The sequence below is a fragment of the Stegostoma tigrinum genome, chromosome 21, assembly GCF_030684315.1.
Source record: "Stegostoma tigrinum isolate sSteTig4 chromosome 21, sSteTig4.hap1, whole genome shotgun sequence".
Classification (NCBI taxonomy): domain Eukaryota; kingdom Metazoa; phylum Chordata; class Chondrichthyes; order Orectolobiformes; family Stegostomatidae; genus Stegostoma; species Stegostoma tigrinum.
Genome location: NC_081374.1, coordinates 11,732,308 through 11,752,686, shown reverse-complemented (window position 1 = coordinate 11,752,686; position 20,379 = coordinate 11,732,308). Strand labels below are relative to the sequence as shown.

The 20,379-nt window shown below is 41.2% G+C and overlaps 1 protein-coding gene across 2 annotated transcripts; it reads left to right on the top strand.

The window, feature by feature from the left end:
• The first annotated feature begins 755 nt into the window (after window positions 1–755).
• On the top strand, window positions 756–19,173 carry LOC132206007 (uncharacterized). 2 transcript variants are annotated; one of them, XM_059653349.1, is made up of 5 exons: window positions 756–837; window positions 5,479–5,793; window positions 9,174–9,354; window positions 10,582–10,678; window positions 18,066–19,173. In XM_059653349.1, the coding sequence occupies exons 1-5, from the start codon at window positions 798–800 to the stop codon at window positions 18,111–18,113; spliced, it is 681 nt and encodes a 226-aa protein (XP_059509332.1). In that variant the 5' UTR covers window positions 756–797; the 3' UTR covers window positions 18,114–19,173. The 2 variants fall into 2 exon arrangements, with proteins under 2 accessions (XP_059509332.1, XP_059509333.1); XM_059653350.1 differs by having other exon boundaries at window positions 10,582–10,672; window positions 18,066–19,172.
• Window positions 19,174–20,379: the final 1,206 nt, after the last annotated feature.

Below are 20,379 nucleotides of genomic sequence, written 5' to 3'. Positions count from 1 at the left end.
TTTCCTTCAATATCCTTGGATGTATCGCATGGGTCATGGTGAGTTTTCAACTTGAAGTACAGGCAGTTTATCCAAGTCTTTTTTCTTATTATTATTTTACACCATTCAAGTGACTGAACTAAATTCTCTTGTCATGCAACCTGTGTGGTATCTTCCTCCTGGTAAAGACACAAAAATATCTTCATTCACACAGCTGTGTATTTTTGAACTTCTGTGGATGCTCCACTGATGACTATAATTAAGGCTGGGTTAAACAGATATTTAGCCTTGTAGGCGATTGATGGTTAAGGGAAGAGGGCACGAGAGGGGAGAAAGACTGATGACTATTGAATTGTGGAGGGGCAAGAGGGCAGCTGCATAGAATCCCTACAGTGTGGAAACAGGCCCTTTGGCCCGACAAGTCCACACTTGACTCCCAGTGCGTCTCACCCAGACCCATTCCCTCTAATCAACATATCCCTGAACACTATGGGCAAATTAGCATGGCCAATCCACCTAGCCTGCACATCTTTGGACTATGAGGGGAAACTAGACCACCCAGAGGAAACCCACACAGACGCAGGGAGAATGTGCAAACTCCACACAGACAGTTGCCTGAGGATGGAGTTGAACCTGGGTCCCTAGTGCTGTGAGGCAGCAGTGCTAAACATTCCCCAACCCCCTCCTAACTTATGTTTTTATTTTCATCAGCCTCATTAGTCTGGTTTCACCATGCAGCTTCCTGGTACTTTCTTCCTCTTTTAAAAAACCAGAGGCTTATTTCAACACGAGACTTGAAGTTGATCTTTCAGATTAAAATGATGTGGACTCTGATTTCTCTCATTTGTTTGTTGCATGGTGAGTAACATCCAGAACCAATTATTCAAATCATTGCTGTTAGTTTAAGTCATGTCCAGGTTGTACAGCAGAGATGTCAAAGCATGTAGAATCATGGAAAGGCATAAAGTAAACAGCAAAAGTAAAGGAGTAGTGCATCTCTGATGCCTTGTGTCCTTTCATGATGTGGAGATACTGGTGTTGGACTGGGGTGGACAATAGGCTTGTGTCGTGTGACTTCTGACTTTGTCCTTTTGACAGTACTCTTGGTCTAAAGAAATATTTACTGATGTACAGTAAACTATTATTAGTTCTGACTAGAATATTAATAGAGCATTTAATTCTTGAAAATATTAATGAAAAACAATCAAAGCACAAAAGTAACGAGTTGACAGTGATGATCATTGTAATCTAATGGGGAATACATACTTTGAAGATTACAATGTACAAATCCCTGAAACAAAATATGTCTTGGTGGTGCAATTGTTTCTGTTGATAAAACATTGTTTTTCGAGGCTCTGTTATTTATACTGGGAGACTGTTAATTTATTTTGCTTCCAATCAGTGACCGCTTTCTTTGTACTTTTTAACTTTACACAGCTCTACTTAGCTTTTACACCCCCACTTTAGATTAACCTTACAACAAGAGATTGCAATGGAACTTTTGATCATACTATCATTTCTCCTCCATTAGTGACAAACATGCTTTATGGTGAATAATCTTGGAATAATTCTCTGAATTGTGACTCCATTAATTCTATTACATTAAATCACCAACTGCAAATGGGTGCCTTTAGTTGGACAATTTTATACAACACTCATGTACTTCAGAACATGCAATTGATAAATGCCATGATCTGGCAATCAATGTCTTTTCAATAGCCTTTCTCTTTCTGATCTGAACTCTTCCATCTTTCCCTTGTCCCTTTTAAGTTGTATATATATCCTTTCTGCTCTTCTCTCTGTCTCGTCACCTGGTTTTCAATCTGCTACTTCAGTTTGAAACCTTTCTTCACAGCAATTTCCTCTCCCAGCAGGGCCATCGGCCCAATAGATCCTCAAGTAAACTACTCCCAAGCTCAACAGGCTGCCCTTCTTCGAGAACGAGTCCCAATGCACCAGCTATCGAAACCCATCCAGCCAGAGAATTATTTCCCTCATCTTACAATTCTTTAGTTGTCTTGTGGCACTGGCGATCATCCATTGTTTATTGCCATCAAAGACTGGTTTTGAGTTCCTGAACCTTGCCTTTCTGAAACTCCATTCTCTCCCTATGTCCTGGATTATATTTCCTCCCATCTCCCAAATCCCTTTACTGTACACGTTGCAGTCTTCAAAACTGAAAGAGCAGAAATTCTTTTGACTGTTTACGTGCTGATGAACTGCAGGAGAATTTCAAATTTAAAGTTGCTATTGCCAATAGAAAGAAAGACTCAAGAATCATCTAGAGCCACCTGATGGCACAAAGCATTTAACAGGTATTTATTTATTTGAAGAATTACCCCTTTTGATTGAAGGAAAGTTAACAATCAATTCGTGCACAGCAAGCCCCCTTCAGCAGGCAGATAGTAACAAACAGATAATCTTTTTTTTAGTGATTGCTGTTAGCAAGGGCAGAAGGGAGAATTCTCCATATTCTTCTTCGAAATAATGCTTTGGAAACTTTTCTGTTTAAAATTGTTCCTGTCAATCTGAGAAGGCAGATATGAGGAAGCTTGTGCCGGCGATAGAGGTCTTCGTTGTACATTATGGCTTTTCAAGAAGGTTTAATGCGTTACAAAAGGAAACGAGAAATAGGAGCAGAAGTGGACCATTCAGCCCCTCAAACCTAGCCCACCATTCAGGCTGTTCTTCCCCGTCCTTCAACATGTCCTTCGTGCCACCTCACTACAGCCCTCAGCTCCCCAACACTTCAGAAATGTATCTATTTCATCTCTAAATACTTTCAGTACATTAACCTCCATAATTCCAGACTTCTACTACCTTTGAGAGAAGAAATTTCTTAACATCTCAGTTTTAAATTCTAAAATCATGTTCCTAAGCTCGATATTCATCCACCAGTGAAACATTTTCTCAACATCTACCTTGTCAAGCCCCTTCAGCATCTTATATTTTTAAATAAGACCGACTTTCATTCTTCTAAATTATACTGAATAAAAGCCTAAACTATTCTACCATACTTGATAAGTCATTCCTTTTCATCCCAGGAAGCAGCTGACAGAATCTCTTTCAAGCTGTTTTCAATGCCTATACATTCTTATTATATACAGAAAACATATCAAAACACAATGCTCCAGGTGTGGCCTCACCAGCACTCCATCGTTATACTAAGATGTCCCTAATTTTAAACCAATGCTTCCACAGTCTCTAAAGTAACCTCCCTTAAAACCCTTGGATGCAAGTCATCAGGTCCCTGGTGACTAATCTGCCTTTTGTCCAATTATTAGTCAAATACTCAGACCCTCATGACAGAAAGTTTGACCAGATCTCTCATCAACACCATATTTATCCATTATCTTTGAAATATTTAAAGAATTGTGAACTGCGAAATCCAAAGCAAAATATTAATTTAAATTATCCTCCGTTTCCCCGTTTCCCTGGTACAAATTCCCCAGTTGATCTTCAAAGGATTCCATGGTTACTTCAACTACTCTCTTAATATTCATATACATATAGAAGTTCTTGCCGTTTGATTTTATATCTCTTGCTAATTTACCTTCATTTACAATTTTTTCACTTTTTAATAGATTTACAGTCACCTGCTGCTGGTTCCTATAAAATATTCAAGCATCTGGTTTACCACTAGATTCTGCTACTTCGTATGCCTTCATTTTTGATTGGTTACTCTCTATGGCAATGTTTGTTCGGCCTTCTCACCAAGTCTGTCTTTCAAACTGGAATAAAGATTTGCTGAGTGTAATGAAATATCTGCATAAATGTTTGCCATTGCTTATCCATTGACTTCCCCTTTGTCTGGATTAGACAACTCTTTCCTCATAGCTCTACAACTGTTCCTGTTTAAATGGAGGACACTGGTTTGAGACCCAAGTTGCTATTCCTCAAATTGAGTTTGAAATTCTATCATCTTGAGATTGCAACCAGAGATACCCTAATTATTAGTTCTTTCAATTACCCGATCACAATACACATTACTAGAGCTGAAAAGGACGCTTCCAAGTTGATTCTGCAATGTATTACTTGAAGAAACAAGCCCTGTGCACCTGAGAATTAATCTTTCATGGTATCCCTGTCCATGGTCAGAAAAGATACAGATTGGAATTGCTCATGACAGTCGCAGTGCTCTTCACGTACATCTCCATTACTTCCAAATTAATCATTTTCCCTGCAGTAATACAGTTTTTGACCCTAATAGATGACTCCCACCCATGAATTCTTTCTCTTGCTATTCCTTAATTTTACCCAAACAAATTCCACATCACAATCTATTGCACCTGTATCCCGTAAACCTCCAGGCTGTGTTACAGGAATAACAATGGAGACTGCTTCAGAGCCACTACAAATTCTATTCCTGTCACTGTGCCCCAGAAATCTGTGATGGAAGGACTCATCACTGAGGGTGCAGCAGGAAATCTGTAACATACCTTTAGGGCACTGAGCTATTGGGAGTTCACTAGCTCAGTTGGCGGATGGCAGACTTGCAATTCAGTAATAAGTACAGCTGTGTGTGCTCAATTCTGCAGGGGCTAAATCTACTTGAAGGTATTGCCTTCTCAATTTTGCTTGTCACCTGAACAATGGTGACATTTGGGTTAAACTCATCACTGGTCATCTCATTCTGGGAAGTTTATTTTTATCCACTGCTCAAGTGGTAAGACGGAATGGAAAATCTAACTCATTAATGAATGGATTGATGCTGCAATAAGACACAGTTAAGGGAGACCCCTTCTATCGGGTGCTGAAAGAAATTACTAGCACTGAATCTCTCATTGACCTATATCTCAATATTTTTGCTGTTATCTTGATCTGGAGACCTCAATGTATACTGGACTTGAGAGTTCAGGCTTCTGAGAGGGCGACAAGCTACAGAGAAGGAGAAGGTCTGGTGAAATTCTGACATGCCCCTGGAATGATCCATGGAATGGTAGGTTTAACGTATGATGAAAGGCTCAGGATCCTGGGATTGTACTCATTAGAGTTTAGAAGGTTGAGGGGAGATCTAATAGAAACTTACAAGGTAATGTATGGCTTAGAAGGGGTGGACGCTAGGAAGTTGTTTTTGTTAGGCGGGGAGACTAGGACCCGTGGGCACAGCCTTAAAATTAGAGGTGGTAAATTTAAAATGGAAATGAGGAGTCATTTCTTCAGCCAGAAAGTGGTGGGCTTGTGGAATTCATTGCCACAGAGTGCAGTGGAGGCCAGGATGTTAGATGCCTTCAAGGCAGAGATTGACAAATTCTTGATCTCACAAGGAATCAAGGTCTACGGGGAGAGTGCAGGGAAATGGAGTTGAAATGCCCATCAGCCATGATTTAAATGGCTGAGTGGACTTGATGGGCCGAAAGCCCTTACTTCCACTCCTATATCTTATGGTCTTATGCTCTTATGCCAGGCATTGGCTGAGATACCAAAGTACTGAGAATCCATGAGCATTACCTTTATAGATATTCAATTAGCATTTAAATTTTTGTTTCCTTCCCACAGAAACAGTGTCTGTTCCTGTAATTACCTTTGAATCTTCACCAGATTTCAAATGCACAATATCAGCCTCCTGTGAATCTGACTCTGGATCCCTGAAAGTTCTGTATGCTTGGTATGAAAAGACCTCGTCTCAAGATTCAAAGATCTCTGACACCAAAAAACTGGATCTACATTGTCGGTTCTTCAAACAGAAACATCATCAATATTACTGCTCAGTCTCAAATATTTGGGGAGTGATTATCAGTGAAACAGTTGATGTGTCGGTCATCCAAAATTCAGAGAGGCGCTGCAATTATGTGGCACAAACCAGCAGCAGAAGTAAGTGATACAGCGAACAGACAATATGATAACTGTATCAGAGATAATAGGAACTGCAGATGCTGGAGAATCCGAGATAACAAGGTGCAGAGCTGGATGAACTCAGCGGCCAATCAGAATCCCTAACATGATGACTGTAGTCTTTTTAATCAAAGTTTGTCCAACAGGTTGTAGTTCAAACTCTCTCAGACATTTATGAACCACAAGTGGTCAAGTTTACCCTACTTATTTTCTCAAGAGTTAGAAATAAGGACATTGTTGTATGCCTCATAAGAAATGGAAGGGAATATTCCAAATAAATGCTTCACCACTGTAGCAACTCCAATAATCCCATGGAGCTAAAAAGTCTTTTAAAAATACTTGGCCTATTTCACACAACTAGTATTCTGAAATATAACCACTGACTGCTGTGAAGAATTTAAAGGGCTATGAAGATAGGGTTGGAGAATGGGATAGAAGCATAGAAGATAGAGGCAGGAAGAGGCCATTCGGCCCTTCAAGTCTGCTCTGCCATTCTTCACAAACATGGCTGATTGTCCAACTCAATAACGTAATCCTGCTTTCTCTCCATAACCTTTGATCCCATTCGCCCCAAGTACTATATCTACTCGCTGCTTGAATAAATTCAATGTTTTGCGATCAACTGGCTCCTGAATTCCACAGGCTCACCAGTCTTTGGGTGAAAAAATGTCTCCTCATCTCTGCCCTAAATGGTCTACCCTGTATCTTCAGATTGTGACCCCTGGTTCTGGACGCAGCCACCATTGGGAACACCCTCCCTGCGTCTATCATATCCAATCCTGTTAGAATTTTAGAGGCCTCTATGAAGTCCCCCTAATTCATCTGAATTCCAGTGAAAACAAGCCAAATCTAGTCAGTCTCTCCTCATATGTTACCGCCATCCCCGGAATCAGCCTGGTAAACCTTCGCTGAACTCTCTCAAGAGTAAGAGCATCCTTCCTCAGAAATGGAGACCAAAACTGCACACAATATTCCAGGTGTGGTCTCACCAAGGCCCTGTATAACTGCAACAACACATCCCTGCTCCTGTACTCGAAACCTCTCGCGATGAAGGCCAACATACCATTTGCCTTCTTTACCACCTGCTGCATCTGCATACTTACCTTCAGCGACTGGTGCACAAGGAAGCCCAAGCCCTGCTACACACACTCTCCTCTCACAATTTACAGCCATTCAGGTAGTAATCTGCCTTCTTGATTTTGCTTCTAAAGTGAATAACCTCATATTTATCCAAATTATACTGCATCTGCCGTGGATTTGCCCGCTCATCCAACCTGTCAAAATCATGCTGAAGGACCTTTGCATTCTTGTCACAGTTCACCCTCATACCTGCTTGGTATCGTGGGATAAGCTGGCTCGCTCTTTTGTGAGCCGGTGTAAATATGATGGGCTGAATGTCATCCTTCTGTGCTGTAAAAATCTATGATTCTGTTAGATGTTTTAATAAAGAAAATTTGAGTTAATTACTTCCATTCACCAGTCAGTGAGCAACTGATGGGCATAGAGTTAATATCATGACCAAAATGAGATAGAGAGGTGCATAGGATATCACTGATGCAACTAATATATATCTAGACTGTAATCTGTTCTTTCATCAGATCTGCTATAGATGCAGTTACAAGATTTTTACCCTCAGCAAAGTATTTGTACCTGATGAGGCAATACTTACGTTAACTCCCATAACATAACAACTAGACAGGGGTAAAGTAGTCAAATGACATTTCTCATAAGCATGGTATCTACATAAATATTATCATCACAAGCAATAGTCTCCCTGGACAAGTAATAAGCAATTTAGTTACAAACTGCAGCAAGCTTTCCTCTGTATGTCATGCTGCAAGTGTCCCCAAGAAGATGGTTTCTGAGATCTTTATACACCAGGTCGCATGCCATGATGTGGTAGAGGTCAGCGTTTCCCCTCATTTGTTTTCTAGCTGTCTGGGCCTCCCATGTCCATGCATGGATCAGTGCTGTGGTTAGTATGCTGACAGCAATTTCCATGCACAGAACCTTGGAGGAGCTGCATGCATGTAAGTACACAGCTTAGAGGAAAAATAAGAGCATATCTCTTAAAAGGATATTGCACTTTAGCTGCACGACATAACACAACAGAGTAAGTGGCAGAAATAGAGTCTGAGGTTTTTTTTTAAAGTGGAAGTGAAAAGATGCAAATTTAAGCTTTTAGAGAAAGTGGAATTCAATGGGGTTTATTTGGGAGCTGTTTCAAAGGACCAGCAGAAGAATGATGGCCCATTTGCATTCTGTGCTGTAATATTTTATGATCACAAATCGATTGTCAATATCTCAGACTTTTTTAATTTACAAGAAACTGAAATACTTAAAGTTACAGTCAGAAAACTCAGGAGTGTCAGGGCAGCAGCTCAGATAAATTAAGATGTGAAAACCCTGATTCTGGCCATAGGACAATGTGGACACTCGCTTTAGAAACCTGAGGTGAAGAATATCTGTGACAGGTAGAGATTTCATTTGCAAGCTGCAACTTTACCTCTGGCAATAGCAGGAGCTTGTACTGAAGCAACATTTTAAGATAGCATTTGGTGTGGGAGCAAATCTATCTTGAATGGTTATAATTCAGCCAAAGGGCAAAACAGCTATAAGGAGATGCAGAGACAATGGGAACTGTCTGGATTAACTGTTAAATTCAGTTTCCATCCACTATGTTCTGCCGTCAGCCAAATATATCAGATTCCATTTTATTGTTCAAAGAAAATTATGGCTTCAAGGAAATCCTTCTTCCCTCAACCAACCACAACAGCAAACTGATTATCTGGTGATTTATTTCATTGCTTTTTGTGATATTTTACACATGCTAATCGGTTTCCATCTTCCTTTACAATGCAACCCAGGACTCCATTCAGAAATTTGCAGGTGATGTTTTATTTTCAACATGAGCAGATTCTCAGAAAGGTGTAACTCAGACAGGAGGCGTAGACCATTTCAGGTCTCCCACTGGGATGACTGTTTTCATTGCTTTTATATAAAAAGTTACTTTCAGGTCAGGCTGTCCTTTGTCCAATCCACATCCATTTCATCAAGTTTGGCCAACCTGCATTGGTCAGGTGACTCCTGTAGCCATAGTTAAAGCAGCATTTTGACCCATTTATAGAAAGAATCAGTCCACGAAACCCTCGGGTATGAACCCATGACCAAAGGAAATCAAAAGATCAATATTCAACATTATATATCACATGACAATGGAAATGACATAAAGATTAAACCATTAATCCCCTCCCCAGTCTGCCAAAAAAGTCCTTGGGGCCCATTTGCGAAGAGAGGCCTCTTGGTTGACTGCAACTGAGAATCAGAATAAATTGAACATTTTCCCCATTTCTCCATAGGAATTGAATTTAACTGTGAAGCTTCTCCGACAATGTCACCAGCAACTTCAACAACATCATCAAAAACTTCAAGAACATCACCAACAAATTCAAGAACAACACTGACAACTACAACGATTGCACCAACTATTTCAACTACAGATTCAACCATATTTTCAAGGCCTGTGAATGCCAGTGAAAGGTACAATTGCCAATGTTTCCATCGGTATTGCTATCAAGTGAGAATAAATGATTAAGTATCTTGTCACAACTGTTTGCAAAAGCTAGCTTCCTACCCCAGTGTCTAATTTATCAGAATGGTTAAGATGGCTGAATTTGCACCATGTTATTTTATGAGCTCATTGCCAGAGGTATAACTGCTGTGAGGGTGGTGAGGTAAGAGTGGGACATAAAAGCATTTGGATGAGCATTTGAAGTGTCATAGCAGACAGAACTATGGGGTTATGGTGTGCAAAATCGGGATTAGTGTAGATAGCAATGTGTTTTTGGCAATACAGAATCAATGGGCCAAAGGCCCTCTTCTGTACTGTATGATACCATGATAAATATTTCCAATTTGTTGATCCTCGCATACTGCTGGTTTTAGTCTTCACCTTAATTATTTCACTTTAACCCTATCACATGGAATGGTCATTGTCACACTCCCGCATTGCCATCTTTCATTAACCTTGCCTGTTCTGGGAATGGCTCTGAAAGAAAAGTTGCATTCTTTTTCATTGTGTCCATCTCATTTATCTTTATATTACAGTGTGTTTCCAAACTGAGCGTTGGGGAGTGCTCTCTGCTTCGAGCTGGTTGTCAATTAGTTGCCAGTTGGTGCGCCAGAGCAGATTGGGGTGAAGGGCCTATATTGTGCTGAACTGTTCTATGTTCTATGTTCTATGTTCTATGATAGTTTGAGTATTCTTAAGTCCTGAGGGGCATCTCACAATTGCTACCTGACCCCAAGAGCATTGCTTCCCTTAGGTGACCAGTTTGTAATGTTCTTAACATATAAAATTATGCCCAATGTTACAATTAATTGTGGACATGTCAGTGAACATTGCTTTATTTTACTGGAAAAGCTCAACAGGCCTGGCAGCATCTGTGAAGAAAAAAAATCAGTTAATGTTAACAATGGTATTTTTCTTGACAGATGTTGCAAGACCTGCTGAGCTTTTCCAGCAACTTCTGTTTTTGTTTCTGATTTACAGCATCTACAGTTCTTTTGATTTTTATTACTTTATTTTATCTTTATTTGATAATCACACCATTGTCTTTTGTACATAATCCAAGCTTAATCTTTCAGTTAAGGTCCCTTCTTTCTGATGCTTTAATTGTTAAAATATGCTAAAATTAGAGTGTAAATAGTTGGGTAATTGTTTCAAAAATGAAGCAAACTCAATTCCTTCCATTTTTTTTTGCTCAGCTGCACTGCCTACGATGTAGTACGTTGGGGGCTCTTTGCTGTCATGGTGATTTGGGCTGTTTCAGTCACGGTATATGCAAGAAAATCTAAGGTACAGGTAATGCACTTTGATACATTCCTCCACTGCTTTTAACAATATTGATCACAGATAATGTGAATCAGAACATTCATTGATAGAAATCCTTTCATGGCCCCAGGATGAAACAAAGTGTGTTACAGCCAACACTGTAAGCATGTTACTGTTGTCAAGCAGGAAAATCAAGTTGATCCTCATTCTGGATGGAATTGTAATTTTTAAACTTTGTTGCTTCATCCACCCAGAAGGGATCAGTGTTACATCAGTCTAGTCTAATCTCTGATGTATGAAAGTTTCACAGTGTGTTTGGTGGATGTTTTTATAACTTAATGACTTTGTCTTTACGACATCCCAGCCAAACTTAAAAAAGTTATCTTTCAAATGTTATCATCAATTTTTCAACAAAGGTGACAAGTGATACATGCAGAGAAAAAAATCAGCAAAGAAGTGAACAAATAAGTGACTTAGATCAAGGCAAATTTCTCTGCTCTTCCTTCAATATTATGTCATGACAGCTGTTGGTACTGGGACAAACATATGACAATCAGTTTCACCGCAGAGAACTAACTCTTTTCAAGACTGAGGTGTGATAGACTATCAGGCCAAACAGCCTCAGTCCCAGGTAAAAAAAAACTCCATGTGACATAGAAATACCAATCTCACCGCAGCAAGGATAATGCTCCAAGTCTAGAATTTTCCTTGGGATGGGAGCAGAACATCTCAAAACTGAGAGAAAGGGCAAATTTATCCAGATGGAGCTCAATGTGAGGAAGTGAGAGTTCATCCTCTTTGGATTTGATAAAGACAAGTCAGAATAATTTATTTAACAAAAACAGAAACTGCCGAAGAAACTCAGCAGATCGAGCAGGATCTGTGAAGGGAAAGCAGAGTCAACTCTTCAGGTTCTTAGATAATAAAATGTGAGGCTGGATGAACACAGCAGGCCCAGCAGCATCTCAGGAGCACAAGCTTCTTCTTCAGGATTGTTATTTGACTCGAAATGCTAACTCAGCTTCTCTCTGCACTGATGCTGCCAAACCTGTAGAGTTTCTTCAGTAATTTCTGTTTATGCTTCAGATTTTCAGCATACACAGTTTCTTTGTTTTTAGTTCAAAATGATTTCTTAATGTTGAGAGAATGGAATATGCGCACAGGCGTAATAAGTATGCTGTACACCAAACTTCACAAAAAGGAGTGTATGAATGCAGAAAACAATTTGAGGATCAGCTAACGTTGGCCTTTAAAGGAATTGGAATTTAAAAAGTCAGAAAGCGATGTTTGAGTTCTATAGAATCGTGGTGTGATCCCCTGTGTAATTCTGCATTTAGCTTTGTCACTAAAACCCGGAAGAGAAACACTGGCATTGTGAGGGTGCAATGTAAATTCTTGTAGATTTGTAGCTCGGGTTGTGGGTGTTGAGGTCGGTTGGCTCGCCGAGCTGGTTCATTGTTGTTCCACAGATGTTTCATTACCCTGCTGGGTAACATCATCAGTGCAGCCTCCGATGAAGTGCTGTTGTGTTTTCCTGCTTGTTATTAAAACTCTGGAGTCCATTGGGCTGGATTACCTCACTTGGGGTTTTCGTTTGCAATGGAGTGTACATGTGTTTGTTGATGGCTTTCTTCGCGGAGAACCAGGCTGCGAGGAATTCCCGTGCCTGTCTCTGCTTACCTTGTCCCACGATATTCGTGTTGTCCCAGTCGAACTGGTGGCTCTCCTTATCCATGTGGATAGAGATGATTGAGTATTGGTTCTGTCTTTTTATAGCCAATTGGTGTTCATGTGCCCTTGTTGTTAATTTCCATCCTGTTTATCCAGAGCAGTGTTTGCCACAGTCTCTGCAGGGAATCTTATATATGACATTGGTCCTGTCCATAATGGGTCTTTGGTTCGGGTGAGCAGTTGTTGTAGGTGAAACCATCTCCACTGACAACATGTTGAAGCTACTGGACCTATGTCTCATCACCCCCTTCACTTTCAACAGCCAAGTATATGAACAGATCAATGGGACTGCCGTGGGCTCACCTGTCTCCGGACTAATAGTTGAGGTGGTGATGCAAAGACTGGAAAGTACGGCCCTTCCGCTAATCCAACCAAAACTATGGATACACTATGTGGATGACACCTTTGTCATCATTAAACCGGCCAAACTAGAGAAGACACACCAACTAATAAACAACACTCTCACCAGAATCAAATTCACAGAGAGGAGGAGAAGAGCAAACAGCTCCCATTCCTGGACGTCATGGTAGAGCACAGCATCAATGGGAAACTCCAAACAAAATTATACAGAAAAGCCACACTCACTTACCAGGTACTGAGCTTCAACAGTAACCATCCCAGCACACACAAACGAAGATGCGTGCAAGCACTATTTAAACAGGCAACAACACACTGCAGCAACATGGAACTACGCCAAGAAGAAGAAGAATACCTCTTCCAGGTTTTCAGGGATAATGGATATCCTAAAAACTGGGTCACATGACGCCGACATGAACAACATCAACAAGATACTACACGCCCAGACACACTCATCACACTACCCTGCATCAGGAACACATTGGGATTAACCACAAGACTCCTATGACTGCTGGGCATAAGAGTGGCCCATAAACCCACATTAACCCTACGACTACTGCTCACCCTAACCAAAGACCTACTACCCACTATGGACCAGACCAATGTCATATATAAGATTCCCTGCAGAGACTGTGACAAACACTGCTTTGGATAAACAGGATGGAAATTAACAACAAGGACACATGAACACCAATTGGCTACAAACAGACAGAACCAATACTCAATCATCTCTATCCACATGGATGAGGAGAGCCACCAATTTGATTGGGACAATACCAAGATCCTGGGACATGCAAAGCAGAGAGAAGCACATGAGTTTCTAGAAGCCTGGTACTCCATGAAGAAAGCCATCAACAAACACATAGAACTCAACCTCATATACACTCTATTGCGAAGGAAAACCAGAAGTGAGTTCATCTAGCTCATCAGGCTCCAGACTTTAAATACCAGGCGGGAAAACACAACAGTGCCTCATTGGAAGCTGCACTGGTGATGTTACCCAGCAGGGTAATGAAACGTCTCCGGAACAACAATGAACCAGCTCGGCGAGCCAACCAGCCACAAACTAATGTACCTGTGATTAAAGAGTTCAATTAGGAGGACAGATTGCATCAACTTGGCTTGTGTTCCCTTGAGTTTGCAAAGATGACAGCTGGACTGATTGAGCTATTTCTAACTCTTTAGGGAATCACACGGATGCATATAGATTGTAGAGAAACTGATTGGAATTCTAGCATGGGGAGATATAATCTGAAAGGCTATGTTGGTGATGCTGTAACTGCAGAGGGTGCTCTTCCTACACATGCAGTTGCAATACCAATAAATTTACAGGGAAAGTGCAGATTTTGCCAAACTCAAAAGGCTAATAAGTGGAAACAGTGCTTACAGCTCTCATGTTTTCGGTTTTAACAGACACATACAAGCCTCAGTCCATATCCCCTCATCACCCATTCCTCCACTGTCTCTGCTCTCCTTTCACATGGAATCATCCTGTTACTCGAACATATCACATAATTTCACACACAGCAGAGATGGACAGGAGCATGTTTACTTCCTCACATGAATGATGTTTCGTGAGCAAATGTTAGAGGCATCCATTTCAAAAAAAAACAATTGCCAACATACATTTTGACAGTGCTTTTTTAAAACATCGCTGCTATAATTCTAAAATGTCTAGTGTATTGAATGATGTGGAGGTGCCCATGTTGGACTGGGTTGAACAAGGAAAGAAAAAAGTCACATGACGCAAGGTTACAGTCGACAGGTTTATTTGAAGACACGAGCTTCTGGAGGCTTGCTCCTTCTTCAGGTGTCAGTGAGAGACGTAATATCAGACACAGAATTTAGAAGCATAAGATCAAAAGGCCATAGAACTGGTATAAATGTGTTGAATAAATGTAAAATGGCTGCTAAATCATCAATCAGTCAGAAAGGAATAATATGCAAATCTCAGAATTTCTTTCAAGTCACTGTCCCGAGATAACTAAAGGTTTTATCAGGTAACAGAGTTGGCATCTCAGGTCAGACCGCATTTTAGGGGTAAGGCCTTGTTTAGAACCTGGCTGTGTATCAGCTTAGAGTCAGACTGGTTTTATTTCCAAAGTACAAATTTATAAAATTCTACATTGTCTACAAATTGTGCACTTTTTGAACAATATAGAATGCATCTGCAATTATAAGCCTGCAAATGCAAAGTCTGTGCGCGCGCGCACGAGTGTGTGTTTGTGTGTGTGTGTGTGTGTGTGTGTGTGTGTGTGTAAGAGAGAGAGAGAGTGAGAGAGAGACTGTGTGTGTGAGAGAGGGCCTGTGTGAGTAATTGAGTGTGTGTGTGTGTTTGAGTGAGAATGTGTGCATATGTGTGCATGTGTGGGAGTGTATAGTGCAGTGTGGTTGCCCTAGATGTGACATTTATAACTATTTTTGGTTTGTTCAATGCATTTGCATCAGTTCTATGAGCCTTTAATCTTTTGCTTCTAAATTCTGTGCCTGATGCCGCCTCTCTTACTGAAGCCTGAAAAAGGAGCAAAGCTGCAAAAGCTTGTGTCTTCAAATAAACCAGTTGGGGAATAACCCAATTGGCATCAGCTGAAAAATTGTTTCATACTTTTTTGAAACACAAAAGGCAAATAAACAATAAATTTTATGCAACCAATCGGGGCAAAGATGGCCTAAATTCTGGGAAGTTGTATGGGCTGATTTTTGCCATGTTCACACCTAGCCCTCTGTAGGAGAACGCCCTCAAATAGCAGTCTATTGTTATTAAAATGTTGAGAGAAGAGACAGGAAGAAAGCAGATTTAAAAGGTGGCAAAATTAGGTGCATTACTGTGAGGTGCCAGGAGGAATTGTTTTCAGAGAACAAGGGACTAATTTTTATCTGCTCAAACACAAAATTGTTCAGGTGCAGATCCTATGCAATTACAGTTGGGAATCATATAGACTGGCCCCAGTAAAATAGACTTTCTAGAATAGCGAATCATTTATTTTGATGTCAACTGACCACTTGTACAGCTGCGGGGAAATGCTGTTGACCTGTTTGAGAGGTTGATTAGTGTGCAGGAGAGACAGGTTCCTGTGAAAATGAGGGAAAGAAATGGCAAGATTAGGGAACCATGGATGACAGGTGAAATTGTGAGACTAGGAGGAAAAAGGAAGCATACATAAGGTCTAAGCGACTGAAGACAGATGAAGCTTTGGAAGAATATCGGGAATGTAGGGTGAATCTGAAACGAGGAACTAAGAGGGCTAAAAGGGGATATGAGATATCTTTAGCAAACATGATTAAAGAAAATCCCAAAGCCTTTTATTCTTTTCTGATGAGCAAGAGAGTAACTAGAGAAAGGATCGGCCCACTTAAGGACAAAGAAGGAAAGTTATGCATTGATTCAGAGAAAATGGGTGACATTCTTAACGAGTACTTTGCATAGGTATTCACCATGGAGAGGGACATGATGGATGTTGAGGTTAGGGATAGATGTTTGATTACTCTAGATCAAGTCAGCATAAGGAGGGAGGAAGTGTTCGGTATCCTAAAAGGCATTAAGGTGGACAAGCCCCCAGGTCCGGATGGGATCTATCCCAGGTTACTGAGGGAAGCGAGAGAGGAAATAGCCGGGGCCTGAACAGATATCTTTGCAGCATCCTTAAACACGGGTGAGGTCCCAGAGGACTGGAGACTTGCTAATGTTGTCCCCTTGTTTAAGAAGGGCAGCAAGGATAATCCAGGTAATTATTGACTGGTGAGCCTGACGTCAGTGGTAGGGAAGCTGCTGGAGCAGATACTGAGGGATAGGATCTATTTCCATTTGGAAGAAAATGGGCTTATCAGTGATAGGCAACATGGAAGATCATGTCTTACCAACTTAATAGAATTCTTTGAAGACGTGACAAAGTTGATTGATGAGGGAAAGGCTGTAGATGTCAGATACATGGATTTCAGTAAGGTGTTTGATAAGGTTCCCCATGGCAGGCTGATAGAGAAAATGAAGTCATTTGGGGTCTGGGGTGTGCTAGCTAGATGGATAAAAAACTGGCTAGGCAACAGGGGACAGATGGTAGTAGTAGAAGGGAGTTTCTCAACTTGGAGACCTGTAACCAGTGGTGTTCCACAGGGATCTGTGCTGGGACCACTGTTGTTTGTGATATATGTAAATGATCTGGAGGAAGGTATAGGTGGTCTGATTAGCAAGTTTGCTGGTGATGCGAAGATTGGTGGAGTAGCTGATAGTGAAGGGGACTGTCAGAGATTACAGCAGAATATAGATAGTTTGGAGATTTGGGCAGATAAATGGCAGATGGAGTTCAATCTGGGCAAATGTGAGGTGATGCATTTTGGAAGATCTAACTCAAGAGCGAACTGTACAGTAAATGGAAATGTCCTGGGGAAAATTGATGTACAGAGAAATCTGAACGTTCAGGTCCATTCTTCCCTGAAGGTGGCAACGTAGGCCAATAGAGTGGTCAAGAAGGCATACGGCATGCTTTCCTTCATTGGACGGGGTATTGAGTACAAGAGTTGACAGGTCATGTTACAGCTGCATAAGACTTTGGTTCGGCCACATTTAGAGTACTGTGTACAGTTCTGGTTGCCACATTACCAAAACGATGTGGATGCTTTGGAGTGGGTGCAGAGGGGGTTCACCAGGATGTTGCCTGGTATGGAGGGTGCTAGCTATGAAGAAAGGTTGAATAGATTAGGATTATTTACATTAGAAAGACGGAGATTGAGGGGGGACCTGATTGAGGTTTCCAAAATCACGAGGGGTATAACAAGGTGGATAGCAAGAAGCTTTTTCCCAGAGTGGGGGATTCAATTACTGAGGGACATGAGTTCAAAGTGAGAGGAGTGAAGTTTATGGGAGATATGCGTGGAAAGTTCTTTACGCAGAGGGTGGTGGGTGCCTGGTATGCGTTGCCAGTGGAGGTGGTAGACGGAGACACGATAGTGTCTTTTGAGATGTATCTGGACAGATACATGGATAGACAGGGAGCAAAAGGATACAGGCCCTTAGAAAATAGATGACAGTTTAGACAGAGGATCTCAATTGACGCAGGCTTGGAGGGCTGAAGAGTCTGGTCCTGTGCTGTAATTTTCTTTGGTCTTTGTTCTTCTTTGTGAGAAAATGATATTGCATTAATTCAATGTAACACGCTGACATCTTTTCTCATATATCTTGCAACAATTGATGAGGGAGGGCAAGTGTGGTCTTGACACATGTCCAGTTCATCACAAAGCTTTGCCTGATTTGTTGCCAGTCCTAGAATTCCATTCAGGGGCACCTTGCTTTCAGTCTGAAAGAAAACGAAACCTTAAATATTTTCTTTTCCAGCCACTCGCTGAACCAAATGGCCACAACATGTCCAAAGTGGGAAAATGAAGATCTTTGGGCTATGTATACATGGATAGAATTTTGGGTCCAATTCATAACCTGCCTCGTTGCCAATTTCAGAGAACACAATGGACTTTGTCATCAAATCAGCTTGGCCACAAAACTGGGAAAGGAAGAAATAAAAACAAAAATAAAGTCATTTCCTCGAAGTTCTTGTTTCTCTCCCTGCATTTCGATATTAAGCTACTGTTCTTCTACTTCCTAGATGCACAACTGGAATGTTTCAAAATAAAAAAGAGAAGTTTACAGTGAAACTTGCCAGGTCTGGCAGCACCTGCAGGAAGAAAGCAGAGTTTTAGTGTTTTAAGTCCAGTGACTCTTCAGCAGAACTCTTCTGATGTGAAACATTAACTCTGCTTACTTCCCACAGATGCTGCGTTTTGCAATTTCTTGTTTCTGTTACAGATTTCCAGCCTCTGCAGTTTGTTGTTCATTTTACTTTAGAATTATTTCGTATTTTTGTCATAAACTATGTCAACTTCTAAGCCTATAAATATCATGACCATATGAAGATTGTTTTGGGACAAATAGGCCCATTGAGTTATTCATTCACTGGACACTAATGTCTCAAATAATACGTTGCACTTTTACTGGGTTGGAATGATATTCAATTGTAACAGGATTGTCAGTGGTCTTACAGTGTAATGCAGGTACAGGAAGCTAAACATTGTCACGATTCTGTGGAGTAGTGCACCGGAAATCAATCATAAATGTGAAAATTCAATTAAACCCTTAAATTGCCGAATTTTATCTCACTATCTAATTCAACTTAACAGAATATAAATATCATGCTTTTTTATTAATGAAACAAGCGGGCTAGGAAACAAGGTTTCACTCCATTGAAGACACATTTATCACATATGAGTAATGTGATGTATTAATTTTCATGCCTGTGCAATGCCTGATATGTAGGTGATACATCCCAAGGACTGGTGTTGATATCAAATAGCACATCCTACCTGCTGTTTGCAAAATAACAAGACCCTGACTGTACCCAACGATCCCAGTCTTGCAAAATCTGCAACACTGCGTCCAGCATTAGATGTGCTTCTGCAATTTGATGACATTTGCTGAATACTCTGAAACATAAACAAAAATTGTTGAGAAACTCAGCCAGCGCGGGCAATATCTGTGGAAAGAAAGCAAAGTCAATGTTTCAGATCCAGTGACACTTCTTCACACCGGTTAGTAGCCACAAAAGGTGAAATGTATGCTGAGGACAGGGTAACAAAGTGTGGAGCTGGATGAACACAGCAGGCCAAGCAGCAACTCAGGAGCATAAAAGCTGACGTTTTGGGCCTAGACCCTTTATCAGAAAAGGGGGAAGGGGAGAGCATTCTGAAATAAATAGGGAGAGAGGGGGAGGTGGATCAAAGATGGATAGAAGAAAAGATAGGTGGGGAGGAGACAGGCAAGTTAAAGGGGTGGGGATGGAGCCCGTAGAGGTGGGTATAGGTGGGGATGTAGGGAGGGGATAGGTCAGCCTGGGAAGAATAGACAGGTCAAGGGGGCAGGTTGAAGTTAGTAGGTAGGAAACGGAGGTGCAGCTTGAGGTGGGAGGAAGGGATAGATGAGAGGAAGAACAGGTTAGGGAGGAGGGGGCGAGCTGGGCTGGTTTTAGGATGCGGTGGGGGAGGGGAGATTTTGAAGCTTGTGAAATCCTTATTGCTGAAGACAGGGTTTGGGTGGAAATAAAGGTGTAAGCAAATAGGTAGAGCGAGCAAGACAGTCAGGCAGATAATGGGATAATACTAAGCCTGGGAGAAGGAAAAGCTGACAATGAGGACCATAAGTAGGTGAAAATGGGTTGACTGTTGAAAGGAGCCCATTTCATGACAGGGCTAGAAGTGTAAGGATAGAGAAAGGATGCAGAGGAAGTTGTACAGATTCTCAGGGACTGAGGCTGCAGAGGCCCAAAAAAGAAACTGTGATGGGATGATAGAACTAGCTGGGCAGTCCAGTTGTTTCTGCCTGCGCCTGCCCCACAGAACATGTCTCTTCTTACCTCAACTAGATTTCCTTTCACTCCTTGTCCTGTTCATTCTCATTATAGCTGCGATTCTTACGATGCTTTACAGTTCGTTTGGGGATTTCCAGTTTGTGGGCATTAGCCGCCTTCTGTTCACCATGGACACGCAATTCCTTTACACATCCGTCCCTCGCCAGGATGGTAGTCGGGATTTCCTCTTCTTTCTGGAATGAAGTCCTGAGCCACCCCAATCCACCACCATCCTCCTCCGCCTGGCCAAACTCG

What these genes read in the sequence shown, in the direction of transcription:
- LOC132206007 (XM_059653349.1), top strand. Translation starts at nt 798, where the DNA reads ATGATGTGGACTCTGATTTCTCTCATTTGTTTGTTGCATG. An exon ending in TCTCATTTGTTTGTTGCATG is followed by an intron (nt 838 to 5,478) that starts GTGAGTAACATC and finishes TCCTTCCCACAG; the next exon opens with AAACAGTGTCTGTTCCTGTA. An exon ending in GGCACAAACCAGCAGCAGAA is followed by an intron (nt 5,794 to 9,173) that starts GTAAGTGATACA and finishes ATTTCTCCATAG; the next exon opens with GAATTGAATTTAACTGTGAA.